At 42.6% G+C, this 18,796-nt stretch overlaps 1 protein-coding gene and 1 pseudogene across 1 annotated transcript; one reads left to right on the forward strand and one right to left on the reverse strand.

Annotated features, from left to right (window-relative positions):
• Positions 1-8,764: 8,764 nt before the first annotated feature.
• LOC114633307 lies at positions 8,765-9,784 on the forward strand (annotated as a pseudogene).
• Positions 9,785-11,420: 1,636 nt separating this feature from the next.
• On the reverse strand, positions 11,421-12,317 carry LOC114633287 (vomeronasal type-1 receptor 1-like). Its single transcript, XM_028781868.1, has one exon. It carries the CDS (start codon positions 12,315-12,317, stop codon positions 11,421-11,423), a length of 897 nt encoding a protein of 298 aa, XP_028637701.1.
• Positions 12,318-18,796: the final 6,479 nt, after the last annotated feature.

Raw genomic sequence — 18,796 nt, forward strand, 5'->3', positions numbered from 1 at the left:
CCTTTCCCACGTCCTGCCTTTCTGTGTTTATACCCCTGTGTGAATTAATTATGATTTGAGAAAAAATTCAAATAAAATAAAGGAAGGCTGGATCTGACACTTTCAGAGACATATTTGGAAGTTAGCTGCAGTTCTCTATGATACTATGATAGCAAGAGATAAAGTTGGGACAGGATCTGGATTTCAAACAAGGGTCAGTGCATGTTTGAAGGCCCTTTTAATTGTCAAGCTAAAATTGGTTTGTCTCTCCTACAGTATTCATTGTAAGTTGCATTGACTGTATAATTTCTAGTTGTGTTAATGTGTTGAAACCTGGCATGTCTGTTATGGGGTCTATCAACCAGCTTTTGTTTTACTTCCCTGAGTATTAGAAAACCTTGATTCTCTGAAAAAAGCTTGAAAGTGCTGGTAGAAGTGGGTTAGGCTTTAAGCAGAAGCAAGAGGGTAGTGGGCTTGATTATTGCTGGTATAACAGCTTTTAATTCCATTAATTGCTAACACCACTGCTTATGCAATAGCATTGACAAAAGGCGTTAAGACAGCTATTTTTGTTAACCATCTAGCAAAAAAATGATACTAATGTATTGAGTATACAAAAGGATTTATATAGGTGTCTGTAACAACAGATTGATGCTCTATAGCCTATTCAAATTATCTGAAGGACGTTCAGGGTTCAAGAGTTAGGAGCCATCTCAAGTGTCATAACAAATATCATTGGAGTAGTGTTACTTCTAAAATTTATAAAGATTGTCATTATAATTTGAAAAAAAATTAAAGACACCTGTAGATTATTTGGCATAATCTTAACACCTCTCTGGATGTTTTAACTTTGCATAGTGAAATTATGAATTTAAAGAATGCTGTTCTGTTGAGCTTTGAAGCTGCAGATAATGCCAAAAAAATTATCCTTGGCCTGAGGTCAGTATTTCCATTTTGATCAAACCTCAGGAATGGCATATATAGCTTGATCATGCTAGCCCTTCTTGTCTTGGGTATACTTTTATTCCTGCCCATCATGTTAAAGCTTGTCTCTAACTATATCAACAGGTTGGCAGCCAAAGTACATGACCTGAAAATGGACACCTGTGGGAAGCCATAGCAAGGCCTTACTCTTGGCAAACACTCACCCTTGGCTCTCCTATCTTCTATTCTTCTTTCTGCTTACCTTCCATGATTTGCTTGCTGTATTTTTCAGTTCTCAGAACTTCAAACAAGGCCTCATAGCAACCCACCTTAGTAACCCTTCCTCCTGATCTTTAGATTTAGCCAACATCCTGCTAGATAGATGTTTTTAGAACCCCTGATAATGGCAAGGCTTTGTGAGAACAACAGGTATAATCTAGTTAGACCCCACAGCTGCAGCTAGCTTCCTCCACCTGCAAAGCCCTTTCCTTTCCTATCCCTCTCCATATCCTGTTTTCAGAGTATATAACCTATGTGAACAATAAAATCTTTGCCAGCTTGATCAGACTTCTCGACTTGCTGTGCCTTTTTGTTTTCTCACGCATCTCAGTCCTCTCCACAGGGTCTAAGGGTCCCAATTGATTGTCCAGCTGGACTAGACAGACCCCCAGACAGAGTTATTAATTTAACAGGCTGGCAAGCCAAGAACAGATAACATTCTGCACAGAGCCTTACCAACCTAAGACAGAAGTGCATTGCTTATGATAATGCATATTCCGTGACAGGTAAGGAAGGCTTACTTGTCAGAACAACCTAAGACAGGCTCAGTCTGGTTTATGCAATAAAAGGGGGAGATGTAGAGAGCTTTTGAGGCTGCCTGGCAGGAATCTTACATTGGCCAAGGACAAGGAAATGGGCTGCTTGGAAGGAATCTGATATAGACCAAGGACAAGGAAATGGACTGCAAGCAGGAATCTGACATTAGGCTGGAACAAAGAAGTAATTTCAGGCAGAAGTCTAAATCCTAGGCTAGAACAAAGGAGTAATTATAGGCAGAAATCTAAATCTTAAGCTAGAACAAAGAAGTAGGCTTCAAGCAAGAAAATTACTTTAGGGTAGGACAGAGAAGTAGGCTCAGATATTTTGGTCTTCCTGATAAGCCCTTAGAGATAGTGATCACAGAAGTGATCACAGGACTCTGTTTATTGTCATGTGTTCTTTGACTATCTGAGCTTTTTGTCTTGCTTGTTCCTTGACTATTTGCATCTATGGTATTGCTAGTTCCTCAATCTACAACTGACCTTAATACTTGCATGTAATTTAAACAGTATAAAGGCAAAAAGGGAAGAAGGGGGATGGGATAAGGGATTAAAGGGAGGAATGTGGAAGGGGGATGGCATCTGAAATGTAAATAAACAAAATATCGTGCTGTGGACAGCATACAATGACAAGGACTGCCTGCAATAAGCCAGAATGGAGACATCTCAGAAACCTGCAGCAGCTCCTTGTAAAGAGGATGGTATCTGGGACCCTGAGAAGTAGGAGACACATCCCTCCAGGGTACCCACCATCTGACATAAGGGAATGCCCTCAGCAGGCCAGGATGGAGACATCTCAGTAGCCTGTGGGGAAAAAAACAGTTATTCCCATTTCCCCTAACCTTAGACTGTACAACAGCTGTATAGGCTTCATTTGTGCATGACTATTTTTCAGTTGGCCTTGGTGTGCACAATTATTCTGTTATATCTGACTTTTTTACTTCTTTCTCCTTCTGCTCTGGTGAATTCTGTGAAACTGGATGTTCCTTGATATAATGATTCTTTGTTTTTTGTTTGTTTGCTTGCTTGCTTGCTTGCTTGCTTGCTTGCTTGCTTGCTTGCTTTTCGAGACAGGGTTTCTCTGTATAGCCCTGGCTGTCCTGGAACTCACTCTGTAGACCAGGCTGGCCTCGAACTCAGAAATCTGCCTGCCTCTGCCTCCCAAGTGCTGGGATTAAAGGCGTGCACCACCACCACCCGGCTGATATAATGATTCTTAAACAATTAAAAATTGAGGCATAGGGCACAGCAGAGCACAGTCCTAATGGCCCAGGTGCATGCTGTGTGCTCTCATCTTGGAAACAATGCAATAACTGCACAATGGTATTTCCAGATTAATGCTTGACTTGCAAAGAAAGTTTGAAGACAATATTAGAAAATGAAGTAGAGCCAACACTGGGACCCCAAGAAAGGAAAAATCTATTGAAGTTATTAATTACGTTTTACATAACATTTAAGAGTGGTTCCTAGATAAGGAAGTATAGAATACATAAAATCTTATACTAGTAAAACTAAGTCAAAACACAAGGACTCTTAGGAGAGTCATTGTGTACAACGCATAGAAGTAGAAAGCTAGTGGAACTATTGAGTTAAGGGTTAATTTGATTCTTTCTGGCCACTGCCTGGCAGCTTTGCCCATGTCATTTATCATTAGAGCTTCACAGGAAAATGCAAGTAGCTGACCCCGGAGCTCTGAGCTCTGAAGTATAATAAGTTAAAAGTTAAAGTTTAAATAATGATAAGTTTGTAATTATTATTATTTTGGCTATAGGCCTGGGAATAGGGAAGCTTGAAACTTTTGGAAACAATTGTAATTCTTTTTTTTTTTTTTTTTTTTTGGTTTTTCGAGACAGGGTTTCTCTGTATAGCCCTGGTGGTCCTGGAACTCACTCTGTAGACCAGGCTGGCCTCGAACTCAGAAATCCGCCTGCCTCTGCCTCCCAAGTGCTGGGATTAAAGGCGTGTGCCACCACTGCCAGGCCAACAATTGTAATTCTTAATTCTTGGGACATGGTTATTCTTTTGAATTTAATTTGGCAATGATTATACAATGTCTTTCTTTTTCTACCTGCTTTTGGAGTATCAATAAAAGACTGGGGCAAGAGAAAGGCAGAGAAGTATGTGAGGTGAATGTGGTGAGAAAGAGAGTGAGTGAGAGAGCAAATGAGATGTGTGTGAAGAGTGTGTATGAGAGTGAGAGGGGAAAACACAGAAGTGTGTAGGAATGTGGGAGTCCAAGAAAAGAAAAGCACACAGGAGAAAAGCAGAGTGCACAGGAGAATGCAGAGTGTGTGCAGCCTCAAGCTGTGAGTGAATGAGCGAGACAGAAAGAAAGCAGAGAGTGAAAAAAAGAGAGAGAAACTTTAAGCCTTGAAAAATTGCCTGTTACCTTATATGCAAAAATTAGTCTGTGTATATTTATTATGTGCCTTCTAGATGTCCCTGCTTCCAGTTGAGAACTCCAATCCTGTCTCGAGGCTGGACTCCAACAATATTAAATTTAAAAAAGTAATTTAGCCGGGCGGTGGTGGCGCATGCCTTTAATCCCAGCACTTGGGAGGCAGAGGCAGGCAGATTTCTGAGTTTGAGAGTTCGAGGTTAGCCTGGTCTACAGAGTGAGTTCCAGGACAGCCAGGGCTACACAGAGAAACCCTGTCTCGAAAAAACAAAAAACAAAAAACAAAAGCAAAAGTAATTTAAGGAAAGATTTGTATCTGCTCGTAGTATAAAAGTATTATTGCCCATTGTGGTGGGAAAATCATGGCACCAGAAGCTAGCATGCTACAGTCTGGAACCAGAGAGCCATGGATGCATGAACATTTACTTCATTTTTTTTTTTATTCAATCCACAAGTCCAGTCCATGAGATGATGCCACACACATTCTAGGGTGATTTTTCCTCATTGTGGAGAGGCTTTCCTACCTCATAGACAACCAGACATGAGGTCCCATTATGATTCTAAAGCCAAATAAGTTAACAATGAGATTGTGTATGAACCTAGGCAGTGGTGGAGCATAACTTTGATCCCAGCACTTGAGAGGCAGAGACAGGTGGATCTCTGAGTTCAAGACCAGCCTGGTCTACAGCATGAGTTGCAGGACATCCAGGGCTACACAGAAAATCCCTGACTTGTGGAAAGAAAAATGGATGTACTGTGAAACTCAGGGAGAAACACAAAAGACAGATTGTGAGAGTCCTATCACACATTAAAAAAAAAAACTCTAGCTGTTCCACAGGAGACTAGTGCTATTGCGGTGTGTTTAAAGGCCTTCATCAGTTATCCGGGGACTACTCCACTTGGGGATCTATCTGGTCTGCAGACACCAAAACCCAACACTTTTGCTATTGCTGCGAGATGCTTGTTAACACAAACCTGGTGTGACTGTTCACTGAGAGGTTCTGCCAACACCTGAAAAATGCAGATGTGGATACTTAGAGCCCACCATAAGACTGAGCTCTGGACCCCAGTGGGGAAACTGGGGGAAGGACTGGAGGAGTAGAGTGGGATTGCAATCCCATAGGAAGAACAATGTGGATTGGCTGGACGTTTGGGCAGTTGGCAACAGTGAGATACAGTGAGTGAGCCTGACCATCCAGGTATGTCGAAAGATCAGCAATATTTCTTCTGGGAGAAAACTCTTCCCCAAGTGTTTACAGCTCAGTAAAATAGCCACTCTGAGAAGATCCTTGGTGAAATAGTTTGTGTACTTTATTCCATGTGTACAGGGGCTTTACAAACATTGAGGAGTAGGGTGGGGTTCAGGGGTCGATGCTTCCCATTGGCTCAGTTTGAGATGCTAGTGATGCTCTATTTGCATGGGGGAAGGACTCCAGATGTCTTTCTTATGTAATTGTCATGGTCTTCTCAGTGAGGTGTCTTGGTTACTTGTTCCAGAACAGATTGAGGCAGGCAGGGAGTTGCCCCATTCCTACTGTTCTCAATTCTAACATTCACAGGGTTTGAGCTCATTCAACTTTACCTGTTCTTCTGTCTGGTGGCATGGTCCACTTACCCTACAAGCTGATGAGTTGGCTCAGCAGGTAAAGGCTCTTGCCACTAACCAAGCATGACAACCTGTGTTCAACCCTCAGGTTTTACATGAAGAGAGCCCAACACTCTACTCCCAAACCCAATACACATGAAAAACAAATAACTATAAAATAAATATCTCACCCTTGGCATCTTTTAAAGCTACCACACTTTGTGAGTATATATACATTATGTCTTGTGATATTTCATATTTGAATAATACTTGGCTTTATGCTTACTTCCATTACTCTTTGGGGGAATCCTGCTATAGAAGGTCACAGTCTACCATGTCCAGATAGTTCCTCTGAGCTTGGCACAAAATGGAGGACTCCCTATTTAAGCAGAGCTTCCTTTTCTCCCTGAAAGGTAACTGGGGAGCCCAACCACTACACCCTCTACCTGAAGAAGGTCACATAGTCCTTGGCAAATCTACAAGCTCAACTTCCTCTTTCAGGATAAGAATCTGCCCAGCAAGTACCTGAGATTCCTGGGATGCCTCTCCATACAAATGAGGCAACCACAGTACTTTGAACTCTATCCAATTTTTACATTCACCCTGAAAACACCTTCCCACTTTCCAACTCTCACATATAACCATTGTCTACCCCAATAAAATGCATTCACACCAGCTCTTTCATTAAAGATTGTCTAAGAGGTCTGGAAAGATGGCTCAGAGGTTAAGAGCACTGTCTGATCTTCCAGAGGTCCTGAGTTCAATTCTCAGGAACCAAACGGTGGCTCACAACCATCTGTAATGGGATCTGTTGCTGTCTTCTGGAATGTCTGAAGAGAGCAATGGTGTATCCATATGCATAAAATAAATTTTAAAAAAAGATTGTGTAAGAGAGCTGTTTTATTGAATATCCTCTAAGAGAACTGCTATAACACAAAAATCCTCAGAGAAGGCCTCCCCACTGCCCACACTGCAGATCCCACCCATTGCAGGCTCTGCTTCATCATTCCTGTCTGGTGTGCGTCAGTGTCTGGATACCCTGAGGGAGGAAGCAGTGCACTCTGATTTATAGCTCTCTATTCCTTTCCATACCTCACCCTTTCATCTCCATCTTCTCTAAATTTACTTCCTCTAGGGCCTAGAGAGGTTGATCAGTAATTACAGGAACTTCTTGTTCTTAAGAAGGACCGGGATTCAACTCTCAGCACCCACACAATTGACAAGCATTCACAGTTACAATACCAGGGTAAGTGGCATACACAGACACATGTGGAAGCAGAACACTCATATACATAAAATAAATAAATCTAATTTTTAAAAATTATTTCATCTAATGGCTGGACAGATAATTCATCAGTTAAGTACACACATTTCCAGTGGACTCAAACATGAGACTCACAATCATTTACTTTATATAAAAGTGGAAGCTTAATGTGAATGAGAAAATTACATAACAAATCACACATTTGAAAGAGTTTGCTAAGCCGGGCGGTGGTGGCGCACGCATTTAATCCCAGCACTTGGGAGGCGGAGGCAGGCGGATTTCTGAGTTCGAGGCCAGCCTGGTCTACAGAGTGAGTTCCAGGACAGCCAGGGCTACACAGAGAAACCCTGTCTCTAAAAACAAAAAAAAAAAGAAAGAAAGAGAGAGAGAGAGAGAGAGAGAGAGAGAGAGAGAGAGAGAGAGAGAGAGAGAGAGAGAGAGAGAGAAAGAAAGAAAGAAAGAAAGAAAGAAAGAAAGAAAGAAAGAAAGAAAGAAAGAAAGAGTTTGCTAATACTATAAGCATCACAAAATCCAGAGAAAGCAAGATTCCGTTGCTATAAATTAACTGATACACCTCCATGGTGTTTCTTCTTCACATTCACATGCTTATCACTGTCTTCATATGACAACACCTTGATAATGTTTTCTTCAGGGAGAATAAAAAAGTTGTTCAGACTTTCCTGCAGCACAGATAATTAAAATTTGTTTTTTTCTTATTGATAGCTTTACAACGCATCTTTCAGCAGCACCACACTTCATTACTGGAAACGTCAAGCAAAGATCCGTGATTGGAAATACCCTCTCACCAAGTTTACTAATCCCTGACCAGTAAGGTTGCAAGTACTTCAAGCCTTCTCATGCCATCCTGACTCTATGACTTTTTAAACTGATAGTACCTGTCAATCCGTTCATGTCAGTAGTTTGAAAGGATGCTATGCCTTCTTCTGGCCTCCACAGACATTGCATGCACATAGTGCATTTGGATATATGCAGACAAAATATCCAAACACACAAAAATAAACAAATCTTTCTTTAATCGCTCAGCTAATTGTATCTCTTCTTTTCTATATTCTACGTAAGAGAGGAAATGCCATCCTTGTCTTGCTGACTTTGGCTTAATTTCTCCTAATATGATGGTACTAAATTCCAGTCACACTCTTGCCAATGACATAGCACTATTCTTATTTGCTAAATAATGGGATGCAATTGTGCTGCCATACAACCTATTTGAAACTGACTCCTCATTATGACACCCATTCCGTGGTTTGGGAATTGTGGATACTGTGGTAAGAAACATGTGGATAGGCATATAACACTGCTATAGACTGACTTGAGTTTTTTATGTTTGATTTTTGGAGTTCTTTTTGTATCCCAGATACCAAACCCCTGCTGAAGTACAGCTGGTAAATATCCTGCAGCTTTCTGTAGGCAGCCTGTTAACTTGGGTTGTCAAATTCCTGAAACAAGCACTTTACTCACTGAGCCATCTTGATGGCCTCTTGCACAGTTTTTAATATATTGTTATAATTAATTGCTATCATCCTGGGATTGGAAAGAATACTGATGCAAGGTAGTTAGACTTTCTAAAACCACACAGCTTGAAATTGCATAATGCATATTTTTAACCGACTTGAAAAAGCACAAATGCTATGCTTTTGTTTATTTTATCCACTTTCCTGCTCCAATGAAAATACAATTGAAGTCTATTATTACTAGAATGTTAAATATAAACCAAGACTCCCTGCTCCTCCCTGTTCCAGAGATCACTGCATCTTCTTGTGCAGTGCCAGCCTCGTCTCATAGACAAAATGGTGAAGGTCAGTGTGAACAGATTTGGCTGTATTGGGAGCCTGATTACTAGGGCTGCCTTCTGCTCTGCATCTGGCAAAGTGGAAACTGTTGCCATCAACGACCCCTTCATTGACCTCAAATATATGGTCTACATGGTCCAGTATGACCCCACCCATGGCAAATCCAAAAGCACAGTCAAGGCTGAGAGTAGGAAGCTTGTCATCAATGGGAAGCCCATCACTATCTTCCGGAAGAGAGATCCTGCTAACATCAAATGGGGTGATACTGGTGCTGAGTATGTCGTGGAGTCTACTGGCATCTTCACCACCATGGAGAAGGCTGGGGCCCACTTGAAGGGTGGGACCAAAGGGGTCATCATCTTCGCCCCTTCTGCTGATGGCCCCATGTTTGTGATGGGTGTGAACCACGAGAAATATGACAACTCACTCAAAATTGTCAGCAATACATCCTGCACCACCAACTGCTTAGTCTCCCTGGCTTAGGTCATTCGTGACAACTTTGGCATCGTGGAAGGGCTCATGACAATGATCCATGCCATCACTGCCACTCAGAAGACTGTAGATGGCCCCTCTGGAAAGATGTGGCATGATGACCATGGGGCTGCCTAGAACATCATCCCTGCATCCACTGCTGCTGCCAAGGCTGTGGGCAAGGTCATCCCAGAGCTGAACAGGAAGCTCACTGGCATGGCCTTGCATGTTCCTACCCCCAATGTATCCATTGTGGATCTGACATGCCGCCTGGAGAAACCTGCCAAGTATGATGACATCAATAAGGTGGTGACTCAGGCATATGAGGGCCCACTGAAGGGCATCCTGGGCTACACTGAGGACCAGGTTGTCTCCTGTGACTTCAACAGCAACTCTCACTCTTCCACCTTTCATGCTGGGGCTGGCATTGCTCTCAATGACAACTTTGTAAAGCTCATTTTCTGGTATGACAATGAATATGGCTACAGCAACAGAGTCATGGACCTCATGGCTTCCATGGCCTCCAAGAAGTAAGAAACCCTGGACCACCCACCCCAGCAAGGACACTGAGAGCAAGAGAGAGGCCCTCGGTTGCTGAGGAGTCCCTGTCCCCAACACTGAGCATCTCCCTCACAATTTCCTTCCCAGACCCCATAACAACAGAAGGGGCCTAGGGAGCCCTTCCTACTCTCTGAAATACCATCAATAAATGTTCACTGCATCCCCAAAAAATTAAATATAAACCAGGTGGTGGTGTTGCACACTTGCACTCTGGAATGCAGAAAAGGCAGGTGAATCTCTGAGTTAGAGGCCAGTCTGGTACCAGGGCAAGTTCCAGAACAGCCAGGGCTACTCAGGGAAACCTTGTCTGGAAAAAAACAAAAACAAACAGACAAATGTGAAATGCACTCTCAGTGGTCCAAGATTTGAACTCTTGGTCCTCATGTGGCACTGTTAGCAAAGAGTGAAATATTTTATAGATATAGTCTAGTGGAGAGTCTTTAAGGTGTCCTCCATTAACATAGTAAGTCAAAGGAAAACCTAGGCTGCATGAGACCTATCTCAACAAAACAAAAACCCTTAGCAATTAGCAGTTGGTGGAGAAAGGAATCATTTTCTTCACTATAATAGCAGCATTGGTAAATTGTCCTTACTCCAGAAAATCACCTCACATCCATGCTCTGGCAAGAAAATCTTGCCTGGAGATGACTCAGAAGTTAAGAGTGGTGCTGCACAGGGTCTGAGTTGAGTTGCCAACACTCACAGTGTTGGCTAGCTCACCACTGTCTACAACACTAGCTCCAAAGCTCCCATCATTGTGGTGTCCACCAGCACCTACACACATGCATACACACACACACACACACACACACACATGCATACACACACACACATTCACACATGCACACATAATTTTTTAAAACTCTTATTAAACTCAATGGGCCACGCACAAGAAGATATGAAAGGGGGCAGACTTGATGAGAATAGTCCAGAGGAGAAGGACAAGAATGAGAAAAAAAATGGAGATGAAACATAACTGAAATTTGCTATTTATTTATTTGGTTTTTTGAAACAGAGTGCCATTATTTTATACACCTGGATATCCTGAAAGTCGACATGCTATAGACCAGGCTGGCATCAAACTTACAAAGATACACCTACCTCTGGCTCCTTAGTAATGGGATTAAAGGCATGTATCACCATACAAGGCCTGAAATTTCTTAGGTAAACACATCTCCGAAACAATTAAAAAAGTTTTTTCGGTTGTCTGAACCAGGATTTCTCTGTACAGGCCTGGCTATCCTGAAACTCGATCTGTAGACCAGGCTGGCCTTGAACTCAGAGATCATCATGTCTTTATCTCCTGAGTGCTGGGACTAAAGATGTGTCTACCACTTTCTGGCTTCAAACATTAAGAATTTGTAAAACATTAATATACAGTAAAAATTTAAGAGATAATAAACTATTGTTTTTCTAAGTATCATAAGTTTAAAACTCCTGGTGTTTTTCCTCATGTGTTGGTTTAAGAGTCTCTCCTTAACAGGCCTACAAAGTACTCCAGAGCAAACAAGATGAACTAGTGGGTTCTTACAATAAGACTGTAGAGGGAGGAAGACTTGTGAGAGGTGACAGATGTTGAATCAGCAAGTAGGCTGGACACTCCCAGAACCTAAAAGCAGGAGCTCAGAGTTCTGGGATTCTGGAAAATCAGCACCAAGGGACTCAGGGAGGGGAAACATGTTGCAAAAAACTTTAGGGAGTGTTGCAGCCACAGGTAGGAGCTAAATGAATTTTTGCTGTAAAATATGTAGATTGAATTGAGAAAGTAAAAGGGGATGAAGCCAGCCACCAAGAGTAGGATGCTGTGAGTGGCCTTTATCTCTGGGGAGGTCCTGTGGGTGAGGCTGTAACTTAGAACATGTTTGACCCTCTGGTGGTGTCTGTGCAGGAGGCATATCATATGCATGCTGGCTGCCACCATAAGTGTCATCAGCAGGGCACCCAGAACGGCTAATGGGATTGCACACAATCCAGACACAGCAACCACATACTGGCAAACAAAACCACTCCCCATTGAGGAATCACTACTGTTATCCCCAAAGACTTTTATCTCAATAGGAGAGATGGTGCTGATGACAAGATTGAACGTCCAGCAGAAGAAGCAGGAGCAGCCAACATGCCTATAAACCCAGCGTCTGAACTCTATCCACATTCCGTGCCTGGGGCTGACTGTGACTGCCTGAAAACAGCTCAGCAAGCTGGTGCTGCAGAGCAAAAGATCTCGAGACACCCTATGGAAGTAAAAGAAGATTTGACACCCAGAACCTTCCAGGACATGCACCAGTCCCAAATCTTCCGTAATCTCCTGTGCCCCCTTGGAGAGAAGAACCAAGAAATTGGCCAGAGCCAAGTTGGACAGAATGAGCTCTGCAGGCTTCGGTCTGTGCCCTGTGAGAAGGACGAAGCTATGCATGAACAGCAAGTAAGTATTTGCTAGCAGGCCTGTGCCCATCTGCAACAGGAATACAACCTTCAAGACCATATCATCAACAGTTATTTGCACCATGTTTGTGGAGGCTTATCGTCAAAGTTGTGTCCTGGAAGAGAAAAACATTGATATTACTGTGCATAGGTTATGACTACCCAGTGAATCCAAGCGTTTTATTACCTTATTTTGATGTGTATAAGGAGATGTGGAGACTATCAGTCTGGGGAGGTCAGAGGTCAACATTAGGTGGCTACCTCTATTGTGTTCCACCTTATTTTCTTTAAGACAAGGTCTCTCATTGAACCTGGAGCTCACTGACTGACAAACTGGCCAGCAATCTCCTAGCACCCTTCTGTCTTTATGTCTCTGGTACTTGCTATCTCATCTGGTTTTTTCTGTAGACCTGGAAAAACTAATTTGTGTCCTCCTGATTGCAGTACAAGCTGTTTGCCAGATTAGCCATCCTCCCAGTTCAAATTCTTCCTTTGTTAAAAAAAATTAAAGTGCTATATATACTGAGGGGGCCAAGGTCAAGTCTAGGCATTTTTATGTTTTTTAGTTGACTGATCAGTTACTGTGAGCCAACATGGGCCCAGGTAGACCCTCTACACATGTGTAGCAGATGTGCAGCTTGGTCTTCAAGTGTGTCTCCCCAACAGCCAGAATGAGTACTGTCTCTGACTCGAACTTTAATGCTTAACTTTGGATCCCTTTTCCCTAAACTTGCTACCTAATTCTGGCCTCAGTGGGAGAGCATGTACTTAGTCCTGATGAGACTTGATGTGCCTTGGTGGGTTGGTACCAGGAAGGGGACAAGGAGGATGGTGCAATGGAAGGGTGTGGGGACTGGGGCACTCCACCCCTCTGAGGAGAAGGGGAAGGGCAATGGGAGAAGGAGGAAGGAGGATGGTAGGGTGGGAAGATGGCACTGGGAGGGGGAAGGGCTGTGATCAGGATATAAAGTGAACGAATAAATATAAATAAATAAGATTAAACTGGAGAGCTCAAAGCGTATCTCAGTTGGTAGAGTGCTTGTCTGGCTTATGCACCTCTTAATTTTATTGCCAGCCTCTTGTGAACCAGACACAGTAGTACACAGCAGCAATCCCAGCACTTAGGAGATGGACATGAAAGAATTCTGAGTCAAGTCATCTGAAGGACATCGCAAATCCTACGGCAGCCTGGGCTGCATGAGACCTTCTCTCAATTAATAAGTAGAAATAAAGTGAATAAATAAAAGCTGAGGAGGTGGGGGTGGACAGCTGGCTCAGTAGTTGAGACCACCGGCTGCTGACCATTGGAAACTCTTCCAGAAGACCTGGATTGACTGCCAGCACCCACATGTAGGCTCACAGATGCCTCTAACTCCAGCTCCAGAAGATCCTGTGCCCCTGGCCTCCAGGCACCTGAACTCTTGTGCACATATCCACACATGTACATGTAATTACTTTATAGTTTTTGGTTTTTTGGGTTTTTTTTAAAGATTTATTGTATTTATATGAGTACACTGTACACTGTAGCTGTCTTCAGACACACCGGAAGACGGCATCAGATTCTATTACAGATGGTTGTGAGCCACCATGTGGTTGTTGGGAATTGAACTCAGGACCTCTGGAAAGGCAGTCAGTGCTCTTAACCCCTGAGGCATCTCTCCAGCCCTAGTTTTTGTTTTAATTAAACTGAAAGTCACTGGGAAGTTTTCTGGCACTTGAACTCCAATTTTGTAGGACTGAAGTTACAGCTCAATGGAAGAAAGCTTGCCTGATATCCATGAGGCAATTCAGTTCTAAACCCCAGTCACACAAACAAAATTCTAATGTTACATTAGATTTTTTTTATTACCATCATAATTATTACATGACTATTGAAATGTATTATCCTTGTTTCCAACCTGGTACAACAGAAGTTACCTCTGCCTGGGCCTGTAATCTCAACGTGCAAGAAGCAACAGTGAGAGGATTGTCCCAAGTGTGAGGGAAGGTTGGACTAAACAGTGAGTTCCAACTTAGTCTAGACTATATGAGAATTTACTTTCTTTTTAAAATAATTCAAATTTGAATCAGACAATAACCTGATTGTTATATTACATATTGTATATTTATATACATTGTATTGTCCCATGTATTATTGGCACTGTACTACAAAGCTAACCCCAAGGCTCCCCCACAGTCTTACCTTCAAATGCACACCATGCCTATGCAGTGACACCATCTAAGCTCTGTTTGAAGACTTTCACAAGCAGATAACAAAGACTTTAATAAGAACAAAAAACTCCCCATTGTTGTAGGATCCTAAAGGGGGGATTTATTCCTTCCAGACTGCCTGGAACTACAGACCTTCCCACCAGACCACATTCCCTGACAGACCATCATGTGCTAGCCTTTTCTATAAACAGATTGGGAACTCCAGATCTTGCTCCATTCTCAGGATGGAGGGAGCATCCTCTACACCCTGAGGGCACAGGCTTACCTGGAATCTAGTGGAAAGGCAACGTTGAGCTCCTCCCTCCCAAGTCCCACAAGCCACTCAAATGCCTTCAGTTCCAAGGGGCAGCACACAAACAAGTTGAAACAGAGTTTTGTAAAATGTGTGAGGGTTGGAGAGATGACTCAGCAGTTAAGAGCACTGGCTGCTCTTCCAGAGATCCTGAATTCAACTCCAAGAAACCATATGTTGGCTCACAACCATAGGATCCTAGGCTCTCTTCTGATGTGACTGAAGATAATGACAGTGTACTCATATACATAAGTTTGATCTTTAAAAAAATAAGGAAAAGTAACATGTATAAACATCCAAAGGTCAGAGCGGATACTCACCACAGACTCTGCTTTCTGACACATCGCTGGTTCAAGGAGTCAACAAAGAGCCTGGTGTAATATCTACTCTCAAGGCTAACAAGATTCAGTTTGATCCCCAGAACACACAGGATGGCAGGAAAGTACACACATTGTCCTCTGACCTCCACCTGCACACCATGTCAAACCCACACCCACATATCCACACACAAACATACAGACTAAATAACTGAAAACTATTTTTTTCCAGTTTTTTGAGGCAGGGTCAAACCATGTAACTTCGGCTGGTCTGAAACTCACTATGTAGACCAAGCTGTCTTCTAAATCACAGAGATCTGGATGGCTGCCTCTGCCCCTCAAGGGCTAGAATTAAAGTCATGTGTGACCACACTTTGCTAGTAAACAATAAAGTCTATTTTATTTAATTATTTTTGATTTTTCATGACAGAGTTTCTCTGTGTAGCACTGGCTGTCTTAGAATTCACTCTATAGACCAAGCTGGCCTCAAATTCAGAGGTCTGTCTGCCTCTGTCTCCTAACTGTTGGGATTAAAGAGTATGCCACCACTTCCCAACATGACAGGAATTTTGTTAAAAACCTGAAGCTGGATGTGATATCACATATCTGTAATTCCAGCCCTCAGTAGGATGCAGTTGGAGGATCAAAAGTGCAAGGCCAGGCTGGTCTACATAGTGAGTTCCAAGCCAGTGAAACTCTGTCTCAAAACAAATGAACAAAAAGACATAGGATATACATGAATTGTCTCTGTATACATTTAATTTTGTGATTTGTTTAAATAGAATTTAAGACCTCAAACACCAAAGAAAAGACATAGGACAGAATATTTAGAAAGAGAAGATGATCTCATGATATGGATGTGATGTTGAATGTGGGCATTGGCACACCATGACTTTAATCACAGTACTTGGGAGGCAGATGAAGATAGATCTCTAAGTTCTAGACCAGCCTGGTCTATAGAAGGGGAAGCAGGAAAAATAGAGGAATGGGGAAGGTATGGAGGGAGAGAGAGGGAAAGAGAGAGACTCTGTCATAAGTTAGGAGCTATAGTATCTAACCTGAATGCTGAAAAACAGAAACACTCTGTTGAGACCAAGCTGGGGCAGGAGGCTTCTCTTCCTGCACTCACATGACAGATCCTAAGACTTATGAAAGCGTTTGCATTCAGAACGACAGCCCTTCACAAACATCTGTTAGGATCAGGCCAATACATGCACATTACTCTAAGACAATCCATTCAAGCTTCAACCCCACCATCTCCTTTCTGTCCTCATATGTCTCCACATGAGGACTCCATATGAGACACATATGTCTCCATATGAGACCTCATAGGTCTCAGCCTAGCTACCTTTAGCAATCTATTGATACCAGCTCCAGGCAGAGCTGGCTACAGTCTAAGGCTAAGAGGAAAAAGCCTGCATCTGAAAAATATTCACAAGCTGGAGTTTCTGAATCTTCACCTGTACCCTTGACTGTTGGCTTGAACCCAGGAAGCTTCGCAGGTTCACCTCCACAGCTGTGCACACAATCAACGGGGCTAGATCCAGAGTGTACAGCAGTTGTCTGAGGCCACTGAAGAGGGAACTGGAAGCCAAAATAAAACCCCCAGGTGGCTGCCACTGTGTCACCTGCAGAGCCAATGACATTGTCTGTAAAAAAAAGAGTCTAGGGCATTTCCAAAAGAGAAAGCACTCAGGTACCAGGTGCAGGGCCAAACAGTAATTAGTAGTGATTAATCAAGGAGCCTCACAAACAGCAAAAAATACTTCTGGGCTCTCTGAAGCTACACATCAGAGTGAGAGGTGGTAATGTGCTAGATGGGTTATGGGTATTCTGTAATAGTGTCCCCAAAGGGGGCTCTCAGTCTACTACAATGGAATTGTCTCTCAGTAAGTTCATGGTCACCCATAGGCTGTCTCTGAGGAGAAGTATCATGAGCTGCCACAGAAAGAGGTGCAGTCTGCCTTTGCACACATACACCTCCCTGCAGGGCCTCTCCACAGAACATGACTGGTCTTTGAAACACTGTAGGCCCTTCCACCGGGAGTAAGACACAGCCTAGACCACCTCCATCCACCTCACTCTCCACTGACACTCATTCCCAGTTGCTTATTTGCACTGAAGATTGATAAATCTCTCTGAATTTGAAGCATCTAATCTGGAAGTGTCTACTCAGAGTAGCAGAGGACCTTGTGAAGAGGTTCTCCACACCCATTCCCCAAACTTACATTCAATAACCCTATAGTTTTAAGTTTCCTTGGAAGATGAAAACAAATGTTTCTTGACACCCCTCCCTGGACAGACACCAATGACATCCCGAAATACAATTTCACCCAAATCCAATTTGAACTTACTTACACAGTACAGGCAAAGTGTTACTTATCAGAGTGTGGAGCCCACTTCAGGGTTGAAAACCTACTAAACCCTTCAATCCCTGATCCTGAAAACTCACCAGTCCCTAAGCCTGAAAACTCACCAATCTCTAAGCTCAAAATACCATCAATCCCTGGGCTTGACATGAAATCTCACAAATCCCCACCCTGGAAATCTGCCCTCCAAGAAACCATATAGAAGCCTGCCTACCAGTCAGGTTTCTGCTGCTTCTCAGCCAAACACACGCTGCTACACTCTTGAGTCTTTCCCAAAATTTCTCTCATGTGAGGCTTATTGTGCAATGTGATTTTGTGATATTCCTTGGTTCCTGACTGCCAGGATACCTTTATCCTCTGAGCTGTAACACTTGCAATAGGAAAACCTTTGATGAGACCAGTGTCTCCTTCCCATAGAGTGTGATTTCTCAATGTTCCACAGAGGACATGATACCAAAGGGTCAATTTTACTTTTCTCCACCATACAGGGATTAGACATGGCTGTAACATACTTTATTTCTTCTAGACTCTTATTTGAAATTACTTCCTATGATAATAAGGTATTGCTCCAATTTTTGTATTAAATATTCCTGGTAAACACATGCTGTAAAAAATATGAAAGTATGTATGTATGTATGTATGTATGTATATCTCTATGGCAAATAACTCTTAATACTTTAACAAGTACTTAGAATGTCAAATAACACTTTCTTTCCTCATGGGGCAACTATTTTGAACATTCTATATTGGCTGTACTTTTAGGTTTAATACTTTTGAAGCATACAATTCGGAATTCAGGAAATTTTATTTTAAGTGGAAAGAATCATATTGTAAAAATTCTTTAAATTTTTTCCGTCACTTTTAGTATATGTCTATGGCTCCTATTCTGCATACACATAGGTCTGTGCAACATGTACATGCAAGGCCTTCAGGGACCAGGAGAGAGCAATAGATCCCCAATGCCTGTGATTAAGATGCCTATGAGTAACTATATATGTGCTAGAAATCTACTCCTCTGGGAAAGCCACTGCTTGGAACCACTGAGTCTTATCTCCAAGTCTGTACATTACAAATTCTTAAGGGATTTAAGATTTATATTGAAAAATATGGCCCTTCCACACCGCTTGGTCCTTTTGGTTGGGGCAGACACATAGCTGGTGTGCTCCTGTGGAGATACTGAATCCTGAGCCATTCTAGAGGAGCGACTGCACTCAGAGCAGCAGAGGAGCGCCTGCACCCGGAGCAGAGGAGGAGCCACTACATTCAGAGCAGGAGAGGAACCACTGCATTCAGAGCAGCAGATACCTAGCTGGTTTGCACTTGTGGAGACACCATATTCTGAGCCATCCTAGAGGAACCACTGCACCTAGAGCAG

The sequence above is a fragment of the Grammomys surdaster genome, unplaced genomic scaffold, assembly GCF_004785775.1.
Source record: "Grammomys surdaster isolate TR1022 unplaced genomic scaffold, NIH_TR_1.0 576, whole genome shotgun sequence".
In the NCBI taxonomy this organism is placed as follows: domain Eukaryota; kingdom Metazoa; phylum Chordata; class Mammalia; order Rodentia; family Muridae; genus Grammomys; species Grammomys surdaster.